This window comes from Falco rusticolus, chromosome 3 (genome assembly GCF_015220075.1).
Source record: "Falco rusticolus isolate bFalRus1 chromosome 3, bFalRus1.pri, whole genome shotgun sequence".
In the NCBI taxonomy this organism is placed as follows: Eukaryota; Metazoa; Chordata; class Aves; order Falconiformes; family Falconidae; genus Falco; species Falco rusticolus.
Window position 1 is genome coordinate 101,733,339 of NC_051189.1, and position 19,146 is coordinate 101,752,484.

Here is a 19,146-nt window from a genome sequence, read left to right on the forward strand (position 1 = left end):
ATTTATTACATAGCTGTGTAAAATGTGGTGTACCTTTTCAATAGAAGTCTAATACTACAGTACAGTCCCTCCCTCCCTCCTCCCCTCTCTTTTCCAGCATCCAAAAAGGTTAATAACTGCTTTAGTACATTCCTGTATACAACAGGGCACAACACAGAAGATCCAGGGGAAAAGGAAATGGTTTCAGATTTTTGTATTAGATAGATATACAGTAAGATGAGAAAAAGCAAATCGGTGATGGTGCTTTTTCATGTGTCCTGGTGTTTGTAGCGTGACTTTTTAGAATAGTGGGTTGGTGTATGAAGATTTTGAACTGAATACTGCTCAGAGTGCTGTTTTGTGTCAGCAGAACCACACCCTGCTCAAGCAGGGCCACCTAGAGCTGGTTGCCCAGGATCGTGTCTAGACAGCTTTTAAACATCTCCAACGGTGGAGATAGCACAACCTCCCTGGACAACCCTTGCCACTGCTCAGTCATCCTCGTGGTGAAAAGGTGTTTCCTGAGGTTCAGACGGTACCTGTTGTGTTTCAGTTTGTGCGTGTTGCCCCTCATCCTGTGACTGGGCACCACTGAAGAGAGCCTGGCTTGGTCCTTGCAACCTCCCTTCAGGTATTTATAGATGTTGGTAAGATTGTGGCCATGCCTTGTCCTCTACAGGCAGTCCTTGCTCTTTCAGCCTTTCCTCATAAGAGAGATGCTCCAGTCCCTTAATCATCACCATGGCCCTTCATTGGACTCTCTCCAGTATGTTCGTGTCTCTCTTGCACTGAGGAGCCCAGAACAGGACACAGGAGTCTAGTATGTGGCCTCACCAGTGCTGCATAGAGGGGAAGGATCTCCTCCCTTGATCTGCTGGCAATACTTTGCCTAATGCAGCCCAGGATACTAGTAGCTCTATTTGTGGCAAGGGCACATTGCTAGCTTATGTCCAACCTGGTGTCCACCAGGATCCCCAGGTTCTTTTCTGCCCAGATCCTTTCCAGCTGGGTGGCCCCCAGCACATACTGGCATGTGAGCTTGTTCCTCACCAGGTGCTGGACTTTTCATTTCTCCTCGCTGAGCTTCCCAAGGTTCCTGTCACCCCATTTCTCCAGCCTAGCAAGTTTGTGCTGGATGGCAGCATGCCATCTGGCCTGTCCAACAGTTCTGGTTTTGTGTCATCTGCCAGCTTGCTGAGGGTACACTGCTCCATCATCCAGATCACTAGCAAAGATGTTAAGCAGGACTGGACCCAGTGTGGACCCCTGGGGTACGCTGCTAGTTACTGGCCTGCAGCTAGACTTTGTCCTGCTGATGAGCACCCAGTGGGCCCAGCTGTTCAGCCAGGGTTCAGTCCGCCTTGCTGTGCTCATCCAGCCTCTGCATCAACAGCTTCTCTGAGGTTTTTGTGGGAGACTGTATCAAAGGCCCTACTGAAGCCCAAGCACTATCCACTGCTCTCATCTATGAAGCCACTCATTTCGTCGTGGAAGTTTATCAGGTTGATCAAGCATGGCTTCTGCTTCTTGAAGCTGTGCTGGCTACTCCTGTTGATTTTCTTGTCCTTTGTGACCATGGGAAAGTGTTTCCAGGATGAGCTGCTCCATCACCTTCCCAGGGATCATGGTCAGACTGACAGGCCTGTAGTTCCCTGTGTCCTCCACCCTGAAGGCAAGGGGGTAGCATTTGCTTTCCTCTGGCCTTCAGTTGTTTCACTCGGTTGCCGTGATTGATGAAGGATCACCGAAAGTGGCCTTGCAGTGACATCTGTGGGCTCCCTCGGCACTCGTGGGTGCCTCCCCTTGGGGCCCACAGGCTTGTGTATATCCAGTTTGCTGAAGTGTTCCCTGACCTGATCCTTGTCTTCCTCATTCCAGCCTTTCCCCCAGCTCCCTGAGACCTGGGACTCCTGAAAGCCAGCCTATTTAGTGCTGAGGTGAAGGCGGCGTTCCGTACCCCAGCCTTTTCCATGTCCTGTGCAGCCAGGTCCTCTCTCTTGTTCGGCAGCGGGCCCGCATTTTCCCCAGAGTTCCTCCTGTCACCTGTGTACTCAAAGACTTCTTGTCTTTGACATCCCTGGCCAGATTCAGTTCCATTTGGGATATAGCTTTCCTAGCTTTGTCCCTGGATGCTTGGACAATGTTTGGTTTTTTTAATTCCTCCCAGGTTACTTGCTCCTGTTCTCTGTGTGCTTCCTTTTTGTGTCTGGGTCTGCATGGGAGCTACTTGCTCATCCCGTCAGGCCTCCTGCCATTTTTTCCTGACTCCCTGTTCATTGGGATGGAAGTCTCTTGAGCTTGGAGGAGCTGGTCCTGGAATACTAACCAGCTGTTTTGGGCCCCTCTTCCCTTTGAGGCTTTTCTGATTTGTTCTTTTTGGCCAAGTATCTATAGGCCAGCACTGTGAGCTTGCTTGCCACCTTCCTCCCTGCCCCCAGGATCCTGGACTCCTCCATCCCATGGTCCCTGCAGCCAAGGCTGCCTCTGACCTGCACGCCCCCAGTGAGCCCCTCCTTGCTGGGTGGGCAGGAGGTCCAGCACAGCCCCTCTCCTTGTTGGCTTCTTTCATTACTTAGAGGAGGTGGGTATCACAGCACTGCAGGACCCTCCAGCATTGCTTATGTCCTTTTGTGTTGTCCCTCCAGAAGGCAGCAGGGTGCTGAAAGTTCTCTATGAATACCAGGGCTGGTGAATGTGACTCTGACTGCAGAGGACCTCACCTGCTGGTTCCGGAGGGCTGTAGGAGACACCTGCTAGAATGTCACCTTTACCTGTCCTCCCTTTAACCATGATGTAGAAGCTCTCGATTGGCTTCTCATCCATTCCCAGGCAGAGCTCCACACACTCCAGCTGCTGTCGCATAAAGGGAGTGGAGTTTTGGTTTTGTTAATTACTATACAGATTGTGTTTAGGTTGTTGTGGGGAAAATGGGACAGTCCCAGGATGCACATTGTAGGAGATGACTATACAATACAGCTTCATAAATACCAAACTTACTAACTCTGTGCCAAATGCTCATATTCTTTTGTGAGTCAATCCTTGTTTTTGTTATTTTCCTGAGCTCTAGGAATTACTCTTTGCTGTTGCCAGTGCAAAGATAATTTCAAGGTAGATAAACTACATATTACACAAAGAACAGATAGTCTGATGATAGTCTACTGGTCTTCTGAACTGTGAAGTGTTTGAGGAATTGTAAAAATACATATGCAGAATACTTTTGGATTTATTCTGCTCAGATATTTCCTTACCAGCTGTTCCTATTTAAAGACTGCTTAAATACCACTACCAATAGGGTCAAGTAATATTTTATGTATTTAAGAGTTTTGCTTGTGTTTGGTATGTTTTTCACATATTCTGTATTTTGCAGCCACCTTTTCTGACCAGTCGTGTATTTTTATCGATAAGGGTTATTGTGTTACTGCATACAAATAGATGATATTTGCTTGACTATGATGTTTAATTTCTTCTAAATTTGTCTTCTAATATCCGTAGTGGTCCTTTCAGTAGTCTGTGAAAGGAAATCTGAGTCACAGCACAGCTTCCTTCAATCATCTTCCTAATGGTATAAAAACATGAACTATGTTACTCAATATATATGCATTTAGGGGAATTTTTGAATATTCCAATATTTGTTTATGGCTTGAAAAGTATTCCAGAACTGTAACACTGAAGTGCAGAATAGTTTCTGGAGAGGAGAGGACCATTGTTAGCTTAGTGTTGTTTCCATAGGTCCCCATTTTGATTCACTGAATGTTTTTGTATAGCATTATAAAAGCAACTGTGATGTTTTGGTTATTAAAACTAAGATGCTGATGACTTGTGAAGTGTGACTCAGAGGCCTGGGCACATGGGAATAGACATTGGGAAGGCATATTGAAGAAGATTAGTGTTAATCTGAAGCCTGTACTTCACTGTTGTTTGCTTCTGTAATAGACTTTGCCAAGTAAATTCTGTTTAATAAAATCTTACAAAGAATCCTTTGAAAAATAGGAAGTTGCAGCTCTGTTTGTACAAATTACATAAGAAACAAGAATTTCCCTAGAATGATTTATACTGTGATTGACAGTGATCGATTGCTGGCCTTTTTGCTGTATTACGCTTTTTAAACTCAAATCAGAATTATTGGTTAATGGGTTAGCACAAATACATGAGATGTTTAGGTGAAAATATCCCTAATGGAATTCTGTATGGCAAAGCCTAACTTGGTACTTTAGGAGATTCCTGGTAATAAACAATGATACATTACTTACTTAATGTTTTTATTTCATTTTGCCAGGTACCAAGCAGAAGATGAGTCCTCTCATTTGGATGAAATGCCACTAATGATGTCAGAAGAAGGCTTTGAAAATGATGAGAGTGACTATCATACTCTACCAAGAGCCAGAATTTCTCAGAGAAGAAGAGGCTTAGAATGGTTTATCTGTGGTGGCTGGAAGTTCCTTTGCACTAGGTTTGTTGCATACCAGTACTTTTTATTAAACTATTAAATGAATTAAGGAAATAGTAACTGTGCATTGTGTGGTATGTGCAGAGTGTACATACCACGGGAATACAGTAATTCGCTTGTCATGCACCTTTTGATTGCTTTGCCTGCATTTTCCCTACTAGGACATTACCAGCTACTAGGTAATGTTTTACTACTAAGGCATTAATAAAAAAAGTTCTGAAGAGCTGCTGCTGTGGACATCTGTCTGCTTTGCTCACTTGCAAGGAAGAGGCTTTTAAGAGAGATCACGTACTAAACCTGTATTAGTCTGAGGTCCATAATATGGCATATAAACGTGGTCATCACTTCTACTCAAAACCGCGTCAGGGTAGAGCGATTAAAACTTTCTTTTGGGAGCATTAGGGTGTTAAGCTGACAATATATAAATTCTAATGATGTTGCTGAAAAGAAAAAGCAGATTCATTAGCTAATTAGTGAATACTTAGTTCAGCTTTAGAAGTTGAATAATACATGTATCTGGTGGCCTGTAATACAGCTGGAATTGGCTCTTGTGATTTGATTCTTATTTAGAAACTTCCTGTGCTAAACTCTGCTGTATGCCTTGGAATAGTAACTCTGATGAATTGCTAGCAAATTTGTAAATACAGAAATTGCTATTAGGATGATTAACAATCATGGAGTTTTTAATCTAGAATGATAACATCTGAGAATCAGTAAAGTGAAGTGAGTTGGAATCAATTTAGGTAAAAGTGTTCACAGGTGGTTTTCATGGCACTTAATACATTCCAAGAGGCTTGGTACTGTTGTTCTAGCTAAGCAAGGCTGATTTGTGCACCTTTAGTTTTGAAATATTTTTTTATACAGCCCTACTATTTGCAGAAAAATAAAATCAGTTTGGGTTTTTTTTCTATGATTTAACAAACTCATGGAGTATTAATTTTATTATAGGGAAATAAGTGTTTGGAAGGTAGCAAAGTTTACAGAAGCAGCATTTGTATATATAAATGATTTTTGGATGCAGTGTTTCTGGTACAGAACTACTGTTGTAGTTTTAAAAAAATATATTTAAGTATTTAAAGAGGCTGTTAATCTTTTGGACCTATCTTAAAACTGAGCTACTGTTCAAACAATATACTTGAGGTGAGTTCAGCTCTTTAAGTTTTAGTATTAGTTACTGTGATGACATTCCTATAAGTTTCGTGAGAACAGGTAGATCAGTAAAGGGTCACCCTGTAGTTGCACTGACAGGATTTATGGTGTTTGGATAGAGGCAGGCAAATGCAAGATGAGTTTATGTTGGAACTAACTAACAATCGTAAGAGAATGTCACAAGAAAAAGTCATTAATGCTGAGGATTGCAAAATTTCATGTTCAGAATTGATCGGTACATCTCAGCTTTAAGTGGAGCTCAAGCCTAGAAGCTTTCACGCTTATTAGCATTTATCAAAATACTCAAGCCATATTTGTGATGGATTTTTGAGAATGAAAAGAGGAAGGAGATTACATTATGGATTCATTATTTTGCTGCCTCTTCTCTATATATTTTACTGCTCAAGTAGGTGTGTAAAAGAAAAGCCCACGCTAAGAAAGAGGCCTTAGAGGAGTATGACTTCTGCTTTGCTGATTGCCTCAGCTGAATTTGGATACAATAAAGAATCTATTCAGTCTTGTATTTATACCTAGAGGTATTTAAATCACATTAGTTTTTCCTATAACAGAACATTGTAGCAAATAATTTTCATTTGTCATGGAAAAAATCAAATATCTTTAAAAAAAAAAAGACCACCAGATCCTAGCAGAAGCTTGAAATTTCAGTGTGATATTGGCAGGCAGAGGATACTCCCACGAGAAAGGTGCAGATATCTGCTTGGATGAGCTAGGGAAAATTAGCTGAAAGGAAGGTGAATCCCATGATACCTTATCTACTAGATAAACCCCTCAGCTTGGGTGAGCACTTCTGCGCGGGTGCGTAAGCACCTGTGGTGGTGATGGAGAGCCTTCTGCTGTGCTGAGAGCACCACTGGGACTCTGTTGTGGATAAAAGTCAGGGTTGTGCAGTCAGTGTGAAGATATTATTTTTGATGGTTTCTCATTGAAATCAAACTTTATGAATTTTTGCTGAGGCCCACAGAGTCCTAGGGGTATTGAAATGCCTATTCGCGGTTCATTAAAGTTGCATAGGGTCACACTGAAGACGGTAACGGAGACCTGGAGGCTACTGTGTTCTCATATGTGCAGTTATTACTTGCACTGCGTACTAGAATGAATTATACTGGCTTTTTGTGGTGTAAAGTATCAGTTTAGGATAGAATTGGATGTTGATGCCTTCACACTTGAATGGAGAGGAACATGTGAGAAAACGGCTTTCATGTGTGTTGATGGTTAATTATACATGTTCTACAAACAACTGAAACCTATTTCTAGAAGGCAAACAGCATTCTTTTACATGTAAGGTGAAATTAAATACAGCATGGCAGTCCAAAACCTGTTCAGTTGAAAAGAATTTAAAATTTCACCCTGATTTATGGAAATCAGTATCTCATGCCTGAGACTGGGTGAGGCTGAAATCTCAACTTCCATGTCCAGAATGTCCTTTTGTGCTTTAAACTAATTTGTAATATTTTCAAAGCTGTGACAGAAAAATGAACACAAGAAAAGACTAGGCGTCTGGCTGGAGCCGAGCTCAGGGGGCCCCTGATTTCTTTTGGGGTCTCAGTGAAAGTCTTGTGTTTGTGTTCAAAAAATCACTTGTTGCAAACAAACACCCCCCCCCCCCCACTAGGGTTTTTTTGGCCTGTCTTGCATTGTTCGGATTAATCTCATTTTTGTGAGAGGAAGTTTTCTGTCTCTTATTTTGCAGCTTTAGAATTTTATACTTACATCTCAAACTGTTACTGTTTAATTGAAAAAGTTTCACTCTTTTGGCCTGAGCAAGTATGGAAGGTTTGACAAAATTTACTCCACATTAAAATTGATTTTGTAGAAGTCCTTTATTCAGCTTTTAACTTCTCTTTAGACAATAGACTGTTGATCGGAACTGAATGGCATGAACTTTATTTGCAAATCTGCAGCTCTTTAAACAGTTTTTACATTTGCAAGAAAAAAATCATGATTAAATCAAATGTTGTCTTTGATTTTGATAAGTGGAAGACTTAATTCAACCATTATAACTTTTAACTTCAGAAACTGCTTATTTCTTGCTTTCATAGCACAGTTAAAAGAAAACTTTGTGATATAGCAGCTGTTTTGTGGCTGTAATCATTTCCCCTTTAACTTACAAATTCTCTTCAAGCTTGTGAAATTATAATGCACACAGATCAATACTCTGGAGTTCTTTGGGCTGGATTGATTTCTTTCTCATGAGATTTACATTCCACTTGTTATCAAAAAACACTTTGTCCCTATGAAAATGGTGCCATTGAATGGCATTTCCATATGAAGTGAAGGGGATATCAAATGCTCGGATTAATTTGGGCTCTAAGATGGCCTGTACGCTTTCAATTAATCTGCAACGCATTTGTTATGCAGAAGCATGGGAAAATGCTGATCTTTTAAGAATGACATGACCACTGTGTTGCTTTTGGCCTGATTACTGAAGCTACCTGTTGAGTACAATAATTACAGTATGTTTTCTTTGCAGAACTAGTTTCTGCTACTTAAAACCTAATAAGGAAAAGCTGACCTTTGCAGACAATATAGAGCTTTTATATTATCTTTCCATTCTGATGAAAATGCTGTTTTGTGAAAGATACTGGCAGTTAAGCTTGTAGGATAAAAATAATGAAAAGAGAAAATAAAAAAGCGCCTTTATTATCAGAGCTGCGGAGTCAGTTGAGACTTTTACTTTAGCTTTTGACTTGGAGAGATACGCTGTATTTATGAAAGTTAAGGGTTCTTATTTAACAATTACTGCAGTTTGTTGTAGCTTTTTTTAAAATATGTCATCAGTTACTAAGATGAAGATTCTGTTTATTGTTCCTTCAAATGAAAAAGTACATTAGGAAGAAGGTTGGTGAAAAGCCATTTAATAGATATACCTTAAAGTTTTTTTTATCAATTAGTTCATTTCTTTATATACACAACCTGCTGTATTGATACAGGCAACATGGCTCACGGCTAGCTTAACAAAAAAGCTTTCTTTGCACATGTAGAATTTTCTAGTCAAGGAAATTGTAAATAAATTCTTAAATCAATAAACAATAATGTGATTATTTTTTTTAATCACTGAATCTACAGCATAAGATTTACATTAAGGATTTCAGGCAAATCTAAAGTGTGTCTTGATCATACTACATCTTACATTGTTTTTAGGATATTTGAAGCTTGGAGAACACTATTCTGATTTATATCCTGACGTTTGTTTCACACAGGTTTAGTGGGTACAGAAAACCTATGAAAGGGTCCATACCCTTGCACAAAAAGAGTTTCTGTATTGGGGAATTTTAATTTGAGAACAGATTAAGTATGTGTTGCGTGTTGACAATATGAGCTTCAAAAATACTGGGTAGACTTCGTTGTTCTTAAAAATCTGAATTAATGTAAAATGGTTAGGATTTCTGAGGGCAGCATGCCCACCTCTTATTCTTCTGTGATATAGCAGTGATTACTGCTGAGATGATGCTGTAAATGGCCGAATCCAACTGATTTTTACTTTTAAGGTAGTAAAACTCATCTGAACCATTATGATACTAATTTGGGCACAACCTGTAATATTTCAGTCGTCGGAGATTTTCTTGTGTCTGTGAACTTGAGTGTTCTTGGCTCTGTGTCAGTTGAACCACTTTTATCAAAGGTACCACACTTGTTTCCCAGTTAGACGTTCTTGTGTCTGTACCTTTTTGGCATTTGCTGAACTAATGGTCATTATGGCATCTCTTTCAGCCTCTCTGTTGATCTGTAATGGAAAAAGTTGTTTCAAGAAGGGGAAGCAATTGCTTAATTTTAGCAATAGAAAAGTCCTCACATTTTGTGGAAATTATTCTAGAAAAGAGACTCTGCCTAGTCAAATGTTCAGTCTGTTTACAGCTTAAATTCAAAAACTGATTTAAGCAATGCAAGATTTCAAAGGCTGTCAGGAAGTTTCTGTCTGTGAGCTTGTGGATAGAAGCTGTCATGCTTGTTTACTTTCCCTGGAAAAAATTTTTTTTGGAAGTTTTTTGCTACTGATCTGTCTTGATGCTTCTTATATAGAGCTAAGCTGTCTCTAACATTTGTGTTCTCCTCGCCACACCCCTGCCCTGGAAACCAATACTTTCAAAGCTTGAATTCCATGAGCAGCTTTATTAAGTATAAATCCAAGCTGGCACTGAGTGGAGTCATTCCACCTTTTCCTGCAAGCGTGTAGCCCACATTATTTCAACTGTTTTACAGTTTCATAGATTTTTTATATATAGATATATGTAGTTAACATCAGGGGTGGATCTAACTGCAAACAGCCCCCCGTTTTATTCTGTGTTAGTTTACAGCTAGATCAGTTCACAGTTTACCTGTGCAGTTGCATCAGTAGTTGTGTTCAGCAAAAGGGAAGGGGCGAGAATCTGCACCTCCGTTACGGGAGGAGTGTGCTACTAGCCGTTGCAGTGGCAGCAGCAGAGGGTCACAGCCATTAAACTGATCTTGGAACCATGACGTAGAAAGACTGCTGTTCATATTTAAAAACGAATTTAAGTAATTATCAAGGTAATGTGATTTTTCTGACTTGTATGTTACTAAATAACAGGGCTGAATTTTGAACGTTGGAGTAACAGTGTTAGAACTTTTAAGATAGAATAATGCTTTGCCGCTATTTAAAAGTGATAGGGGAAAAGCTGCTGAATGGGTTTATATTTGTAACAAAAATAAAATGCATGTTTACATAGGATCAAGCCCAAATGGATGTCCATCCTGTAGTGAAAACTTCAGGGAGGAAATCTTAAGAATCCAGCCTTTAAAATTGAAGTATTTTAAATGTCAGCTTGTGAGTACTGGTGTAGTGGGATTTCCATAACAAAGTGAATGTTGATTTGAATGATTTTACTATTGCGTAACTTCTGGTTTTCTTAAAAAAGTCTGCAGCTTTGAATTCCATTTGTTCTTGGGTGAACTTAGTTTGTAATAGGCCTGGGATAATGTAGGCTACAAGCAAGAACATTTGAAGCGGGATGGTGATGGTGTGAGCTGTCAGCCTCCCTTCCTTGCATATTTGTGTGTACCATGATTATCAAACTGTGGAAAAACAACAGGAAAGGACCTTACGAAGTTGTCCAGTTGATTCCTTGCCTGAACAGGATGAATGACACCTATCACTTATGGCTGATCTCACCAAATCTCAGAGAGCTGTGGTGGTAGCAATTCCAGCCTTCCTCAGTGTTTCTTTCCACACTAGTTGTCAGAAGCATTTATTCCATGTCTGTCTCCCCCTTATTTATTTGCCACAGTTCAACTCCATCATTACTTAATCAAGTTGGATGTAGAGAGTAATTGTCCCTTTCCTCTTTGCAGCTCTTTCTTACATGCTTGAAACCATACCAGGTCCACACTCAGCCTTCTGTGAAAAGCTCTTTCTTTCGCTGTATCTAGCAGACCAGCCTGCCCTGCCTTCTAGACCTGTAATTGTTTTGTTGCTCCTGTGTGTGGACTTCATTTTCTCAATAGGCTGGTTTGTTGAAATCTGGTATTCAAAATGGTATTGTAAGCCAACTGAGATCTTGCTAGCGCTGGATTGAGGGAAAAGTAGCAAGTTCCTGACTTGCTAGGAGCATGCCTGTCCACGCTGACCAGATACATGCTTTTTTTGTAACAGAGTAACTGAGTCCTCTTCTGAGCTGCTATCTACTACCCTTTTTCCAATCCTGTGTTTGCGTAGCTGGTTATTTCTTTGTAAATGTACGATGTTGCACTTCTGCCTGTTCAACTGCATTGTCTCTTCCAGGTAGTTTTTTGAACCTGTCAGGACAGCTTTGAATTCTCATCTCCTCTTTGCATGTACTCCTGTTTCTTCTAGCTTTTTGTTGTCTGAAAAATGAAATATATACTAGTCAGTTGCCCAGTAAGTTCTAGATAAAACTTTGCAGAACTACATTGAAATTATTTCGGTTTTATAACAAGCTACACCGCAATTATGGTTTTCCCAACTGTGTCAGTTCCAAGACTATGTTCCTTTCCTTATGAGAAAGATCTTCAGAGCTAGGTTTTATTAGAGACATAGAATCATGGAATCATTTGTGTTAAGGGACCTTTAAAGATCATCTCGTCCAGCCTTCCTGGCCATGGACAGCGACATTCTTCACTACATCAGGGTGCTGCAAGCCCCAGAAATCAACAGAGGACATGTCCGCTGAAGCAGTACTGCATCTGGTTCTTCTCAGAGGGAAATTAGTTCAGTTTTAGAGGTTGCTCTTGACAGGTCAGTGTTGGTTATGATGTTTCTGTTTTCTTTTGGGTGCATACAAACAGGTTGTCTCTGCAGAATTCATCCAGGAAACAGTGCTGAAGTGACTGGGTTGTAATTCCACGCACCCCCCCCCCCCCCGATCTCAGAAAAATCCTTTCTGGTGGTTTGAATAGTTTATAAAAGCTTCCTAATGGTTACTTTTTTTTCTGCATCAAAAATATTGTCAATATGTTCAAAAACCTCACTAGAAAACATGTGGCGCTACACCTTCAACTTCACCTGCTGATGCAGGTGAAACCCACTGTGCCAAGCCAGATCTGTGCTTCAGCTGCAGTAGGTGCCCATGGAAGGTATGTCTGCTCAGTCTTTCTGACTCAGTTGCCTAAAACGTACTCCCACCATGATTCAAGCACCTCCTCACAGTATTAAAAAATTGCGGAGAAATTCTCCTTTAATGTATGGGATTGTAAAGCAATTATATACAGTGTATGGCAAACCTGCTTTTCTTTCCATACTACGAGTTCTTTCCAAACCATCTGTACTCATCAGTGTACCATATGCTGACCCTGTGGATAGTCCTAGCAAGTCTCAGGTTGACTATATTGTTAGATGAGTTGAGTCACATGCTTGTTTGTTTCTTGTTTACTTGTTGTCAGTAAATAGTCTGCTGAGCCTCAGTAGCATCTTTCTGTTTGCCAGCCTTTTGTTCCTCCTGCTCATCCCATTGTTCCTGTGTCCTTGCCCAAACTGCCATTGTTAAAAGGTGGCTGGGAGCTCTTCCTCTGTCTCCTTGCTCAGAGTTTAAACCCTCTTTGGTAGATTTGGAGGATGTTTAGCAAGGGTGCTCTTCCTTTCTCTTGTGAACTGAAGTTTATCGTTGCAGGTTGTTATGCAATACACATTTACAGTTTGCTTTTTTTTTTTGTTTGTTTGAAAAGATTTGGCAGCGTGATATTAAGTATGCTTCCCTTTTGGTCTGCTATAGGCAGCCTTATGGAGGAAACTAAGATTTACAAATTTTCTGACAATTGTATACAAAGCTGTGGAAAGTTTTCAAACTTCATCTAACAGAAGCCTTATTTCCTCTTCAGTCATTAGCATAACTTGAGTATCCGTAATACAGGATAGAGTGTAGCCAAAGGACTGTAAGGTATGATGGATGAGTTAATTATTCAGTGGTGGGGGAATTTCATTGCTGCTGATGCAGGTATTAACTAGAATCTTTTGAACCTGTTAGGGCAAGGCGTAGTGAAACTCACCACAATTGCATTAGGATTTCCTTTAAAGAATGTGCAAGTGTTTATATATATGTATGTCTGAATGAGTTGAGTACTGTGTAATTGCCCTAAATATTACAAGTCAACATTATGCTTGCTTATGTAGATGTGGCAAAAATGTTTAAGCCTGGTTTCCTTGGGTATTTGCCTTCAGGGTTCCAGGTTTGGCAATACTAATTGCATATAGTAAATTTTTAGGTTTGAAGTAAACAATTGTTTTTCTTTTCAGTTGTTCTGATTGGCTCATAAACATTTGCCGAAGAAAGAAAGAGCTGAAGGCTCGCACAGTGTGGCTTGGGTGTCCTGAAAAGTGCGAAGAAAAATACCCCAAAAATGCCATAAAAAATCAAAAATACAACGTATTTACCTTTATACCTGGGGTAAGGCTACTAACTGTTTCTTGGTGTTGGGCTGATCATATGTTCTGTAGTGTTCTTTGATGATTCTGGAAAAAGATAGTTTTATTTGCCCAGATTCTTCTTTTTACGTTTATTTCTGTCTTCAATTGAAATTGACAGTTGAGAGCAAGGTTGATTTTTTTTTTTTTTTTCCCTAAAGAGTGGTTGAAATTATGTGAAGCTTTACAAATTTGAAATGGGTTTCCTTGCACTTCTCTATTCATCATTAGAGATTTGTAATCCTCTTTTAAAAACAGAAGCAATTCTACACAGATGTGAAAACGCTAAAAAGCACTGAGTTCATTGGAGAAATAAATAGTTGAAAATCGCAATGTACCCCCATAGATGTTTCCTCATACTCCCTGCCACTGAAAGCATAATAAACGTGTTCTGAAACAGGCAGCTTCCTGATGGACAAAACCAACATGTCTCTTAAATTTATATGACGAGTAGTAGTTAAGTAAGCTAGTATGTTTCAGAGTTGTATTTCATATTGCTGTTTTAAAAACAGTGATATCTTTTTGATTTTTGAATGCAGTTTCAGACAATACTTTTGCTACGGAGTAGCAGGTTTTTTGGTCACTTTTTCTCTGTCCTGTTGCAAAACCAAGGGCTGCTACATTTGAATACAGACGTTCTTTGTCTTAAATTTTTTATTTAAGCGATCATGCTGGTTTATCAGAGTATTGATTCTGTTCTTCTGGCCTCTTTGGTCCAATGACTGGCAGGTGCTTTCTAATACATTTCTTCAATAAAACAAAAAAAAAATTAATGGCTTTGTAATTAAGACTGATCTCCTGTCAAAGAAATAAAATGTCACTTATCACAGGTGGATAAAATATTCTCATCACTATTGAACGAAGTAAATGTTTGCTTCTGAAGCTTAAATTATTAAATACACTGAAATTGGTTAAACCACATATGCTTTCCTAAAGGTCACAAAATTCATTAAGCATATACTAAGCCATTGATTATTGTGACTAGAAATCTGCAGTGTAGATTACAAATCCTAAACTAGATTCATGTTTCCTATAGGGATCAGCCATAGCTTGGAATAACCTGTTGAGAGAGAATGTTCTTTTTTGATCATTTGAAAATCTCGGGTTTTTACAGTATAGGTAGAATCAGATTTTTATGTTGATGGTAGTATTTTGAAAGTCAGCACTAACTTCAAAATGAAGTCAGATCCTAAACATAAAGCCCGGTAGTGAAAATAAAAACCAAAATGTTTCTAAGTCTTAATTTTATACATAAATTAGCACTTTTCCCTGATTAGAAATACTGTGTAGCTATCTGTGTTTTATGCTGTTCCACTAGAAGTAATTTGTAGGGAACATAACTGTATTGGTTCCAAACCCATAAATGTAACTAAGTCATAAATATTGACTCCAATGACTTATCCTGGTTGAAATATTAATCATATGAAGTTTTGTCTTCTGTTTAGGGCTGTATCTTTTTTTTTAACATTGCAGCTGGCAATGAGTAATATTCAATGATTTCATATCAAAATACAAGCTTTTAAATAATGTTTAGATTAACAGAATTTTACTTACTGGCTAAAAGAGCTGTAACATTTCAAAAATATAATCTAATGTCTTAAGATTTATATAAAGTACTGTTTCTACCTTTACACCAGTTTGCTCAATTTCTGTTTACTGTTTCGTACAGCTGCTTAGGAATTTTGTTAAAATTTCCCTAAAGAGTACCTTATGTGATGAGCAGGTTTTTAAGGTACCTCTCCTGAATTTTTTATTTTTTTAATCAGTTTTATGTAACTGGAGACTTTTCAATTTGCTTAACTAGACTGAAGTGTTTAGCTTTGTGCCCAATGAACTGTCAGTGGTCTGCCAGCATTCAGAAGACTTGTAGGAAGGTGCTTTTTAACTCCCACACCTTCTGCAAGATGGGTGCTTTTGCAGATCTGTACCTCCCGAAGTGCTCTGGGGACTTTTATTTGACCGGTGTATCAAGTATTTGTAAACAGTTTAACATACTGCTGGACATGAATATATGAACTTGATCAGTATTGACATAAGGTACAGGTTCAAGCTGAATTAATTTAATTTTGGTAGAATGCTCTGACTTCCCCTGCAACTTCAAATTTGACTTTTTTGGCTTTATGGTTTTGTTGGTAAACAGCAGAGTAGAATTCCATGCTTTTGAAAAAATCTTCTGATTTGAGGCTGTTCAGGTAGCTTTCAGGGGAACAGTAATGTAGCACTCTAGCAAGAAAGTGGCGATGCTGAGGTACTGTTACTGTGTTGTGCCTGCCAGAAAGACACACAAACTTCCCTCAGTATTTTTTGCTAGGGCATAGTTTTTTACATAATTGAGTAATAATGTTGGACTGATAAGAGCAGTAAATATCTGTCCAATAACTATAGTTTTCATGTAGTACTCATTGTAATATTAACTGAATTGTCAGACTAAAAGATGGAGGCGTTCTTTAAACGTGGCTTTTTGATCTATTTTGAATCTTTTAGCTTTGAAACAATAGATTATCCATTTTCTCAAGTCTCAAATGTTCCAAGTTCAGCAGCCATTTCTGATCCTCCTGCTGGATCTGCCATGCTGTCCTGGCCTACAAAAGAAACATCTTTGAAGACTGAAAATTGTATAAAAATTAATAATGTTCTTACCATTGTAATAATAACTAAAGCAATGTTGAGAACATGTGTGTTGCTGAAGCAGTGCTTTTAATTACCAAACAAATCTCTGCATCTGTCATTCCTGTGGAATATGGGACGTGTTCTGTGAGACAGTTTCTGTGTCTTTGCTTAAGACTTGGACAGTTACCTTGGACTTTAGACAAAACATTTGATTTATTAATAAACATACGTACCAAAATGTATTGCAAAATAATTTTTTGAGAAACCTAACGCTGAGCATTCTTCAAAAGCTCATGTTATTCTATTATAAATTTTTCGTAGCTTAAACTTTCTGAAACTTAAACTGTGATTGCTTTTGTAAAAGGCTTGTCCTACTATGGAGACTGAAGAATACTGCCTGATTCTGAGATTTCCACACCATAACCATTTGGATAGAGAGCTGTGTCACCACCTTACTCCCTGGATCTTTTCTGTAGAGCTTTATTTTCCTTAACATTTATTTTTGACTACTGAGTAGCTTCACTAATTTTTTAAGAAGAGTGGGGAATGGTACGTTTGAAGGAGTATGTCTGACTTGGTGGTAGCCCTTGTCCCTTTGAGAACCAAAGGACTTAAGAAAGGACACAGCTGAGCTGTAGAGGTCCCAGCCCTGCAGGAGGGAGCGTGCGGAGGGAGGCAGCCAGCAGCAGTACCGCAGTGATGGTGTGCCCGGCTTGCTGGGTGTGCTGCAGGCAGGGCTGGGGTGTGGGGGTACCCGTGCGGCGCCACAGGGCAGCAGTGCCTGGGCTGCTTGGCTCGTTCCTCTGTAGAAGTTCGAATGACGCAGACTAGGATAATGTTTCTGTAAATGGCTTCTGTTTGTTTGATGCTAATGTTTGGGGTTTTTAAAAATTATTATTGAAGACCAGGAGATGAACATTTTTAAGACAAAAAGACACTGTGAGACAGGTAACATGGAATTTAAGTATTGCTGCTGAAGGAAAAATGAAGATTTAATGCTATATTTTTAGGAAGAAGAGCTTCAGCAATTAAAAATGAAAACAATGTAAGCAATGAAAGTTCAGATACAAACTTATTTTGCTTTTTAATTGATGCTATATAAAAAAGAACATTTTCAAAACCTTCTCATTCACAAACATAAAGCTAACTACTGTGGATAAAAGCGGGATGCTTCTACAAACATCTGAATTCCATTTACTGTTAAAACTTCAAATCTTTGCGTGGTGATTTTGATACATATTTAATATTTGGAAAGATTGATGAGTATGCATTGTCCAGGTTTCAAAATATCAAGTGTCTAGCAAATTGCTTTTTCAGAGTGAAAAGAGGCATTAACATCAAAGGATTTTTCTCAACAAAAATAGCAGTATAATATTAAAATATAGTGCATGTAGTAGGTTGTGATGTTTTATAGCATATTGTGCTAAATAGTACTATAATAGTACCATATATAATATGACAAATAAGTTTTATATCTACTATCATGAAGTGAATTTTGTGTACATTATGGGTACAAATTGTAAGGCATTTATCTATTTTGTGTTTTTCATTTTAGGTTTTATATGAACAGTTCAAGTTTTTCTTGAATCTCTATTTTCTCATCGTGTCCTGCTCACAGTTTGTACCAGCATTGAAAATAGGCTACCTGTACACGTACTGGGCTCCTCTGGTAAACAGAAAAATACTATTAACTAGAAGTTCGGGGTTTTTTAACTTCAGATCAAAGTTCGTGTATACATACATTTTGTAAATATGTGTCTGGTGAACTACAATGACCGAAGCGTGTAACAGGTAGGATGCTTCCCGCAGTATGGACAGCGCCGCAGGCTGGAGGGCGCTTCGTTAACCAGCTGCTCCGAGCGAGTAGTGCTCCTTTCTGGCTGCCGGGCGCTTTAAGATGTTTAAAAAAGGAAAAAAAAATACCTTCAGCTAGTAGAAAACCTTATTTGGTAACATAGGCAACTTGGGTGTTAAATTTCCTTCAGTTTATTGTTATTTACTCACTATTTTATATTTTCAGGCAAGGTCAGAATTGAAAGCGTAAATTTTTTCATTCCTTCTGTATTGGTTTTGATAGTGTCCTTTTCACAAAAATTGAGATAAAATAGTTTAAACCATGGATAAAGCAGGAGGGAAATGCATCTTGAAAATAAGTTATTCATTAACCATGCTTTTCTAAATTGATCGCCCTGCCACTTGCACTGGCTCCCTTTCAATATGTCTCTTTATTATTGAGCCCTCTGCAGTATTTTCTTGGGAAACTGTTCAAACCAGTTGCTTCTGACTCAGGTTTCCTAAGGTTTGAAAATTGTGTTCTCTTCAGAGGAGGCCCCTTTGGTAGTCTGCCAGCTATATTCCCATGATTTGGAATGCTTTTCTTGTTTGTAACCAGATCATTACCTTGTCTTTCATCTTCCTCCTGGACCCTCCGCCCCAGGTTTAAAAGCAAGGCAGGAGGAACAAATGCTTTATTTTCTAAATTTAGGGGGAAAAAATGTTTTGTTGGTTTTTTTTTTCAGTAGCATTTATTCTCAGTGGTACTCAAGAGGAACAGTGACGTGCTGACTGCTTGAGTAAAGGTCGTTCTTAACAAGTCAATAGAGTAAATATTCTGGATTGATTTCATTGTTTTAATTGTTGCAACATGTGTCCTTTTAAGTATTGATGAAGGGAGAGACTGGCCTGGAGGTTTCTTCACACCGCTATTTCCAGACAACTTTTGGCTTCGGCTGTGACAAAACCCACTTCCAAGTCAAAAAACTTGTTCAACAGTGGGATTTGAAATGGATATTTACAAAGTTCTTTGTCACTGACCCAGGAAGAAAAGACAGAAGTCAGCCTTGTCTGGAAGTTGGTCTCTTTACAGTGAAGTGCTGTGTACAGCTTTACATGTTAGTGGGGTGGTAAGGGAAAGAATCCCCCAGAATGTTACCCCATCTCAGCCCTGCCCACAGAAGAGGGAAAACACCCTATTTTGCACATGCTGGTAATCTGTTGTCTGTAGTGTGTGTCTTACTCAAGGATATTTTGAGTGATGCTTCACATACAGCTTGAAAATACATCA

At 39.0% G+C, this 19,146-nt stretch overlaps 1 protein-coding gene across 2 annotated transcripts in view; it reads left to right on the top strand.

The window, feature by feature from the left end:
* ATP9B (ATPase phospholipid transporting 9B (putative)) overlaps positions 1–19,146 on the top strand; it is a 167,799-nt gene that overhangs the window by 11,232 nt on the left and 137,421 nt on the right. For both annotated transcript variants that reach the window (XM_037378763.1, XM_037378764.1), the window contains exons 2-4: positions 4,256–4,429; positions 13,305–13,455; positions 17,638–17,751. In XM_037378763.1, coding sequence (XP_037234660.1) covers positions 4,256–4,429; positions 13,305–13,455; positions 17,638–17,751 — 439 coding nt within the window. The remainder of the gene's footprint in view (positions 1–4,255; positions 4,430–13,304; positions 13,456–17,637; positions 17,752–19,146) is intronic.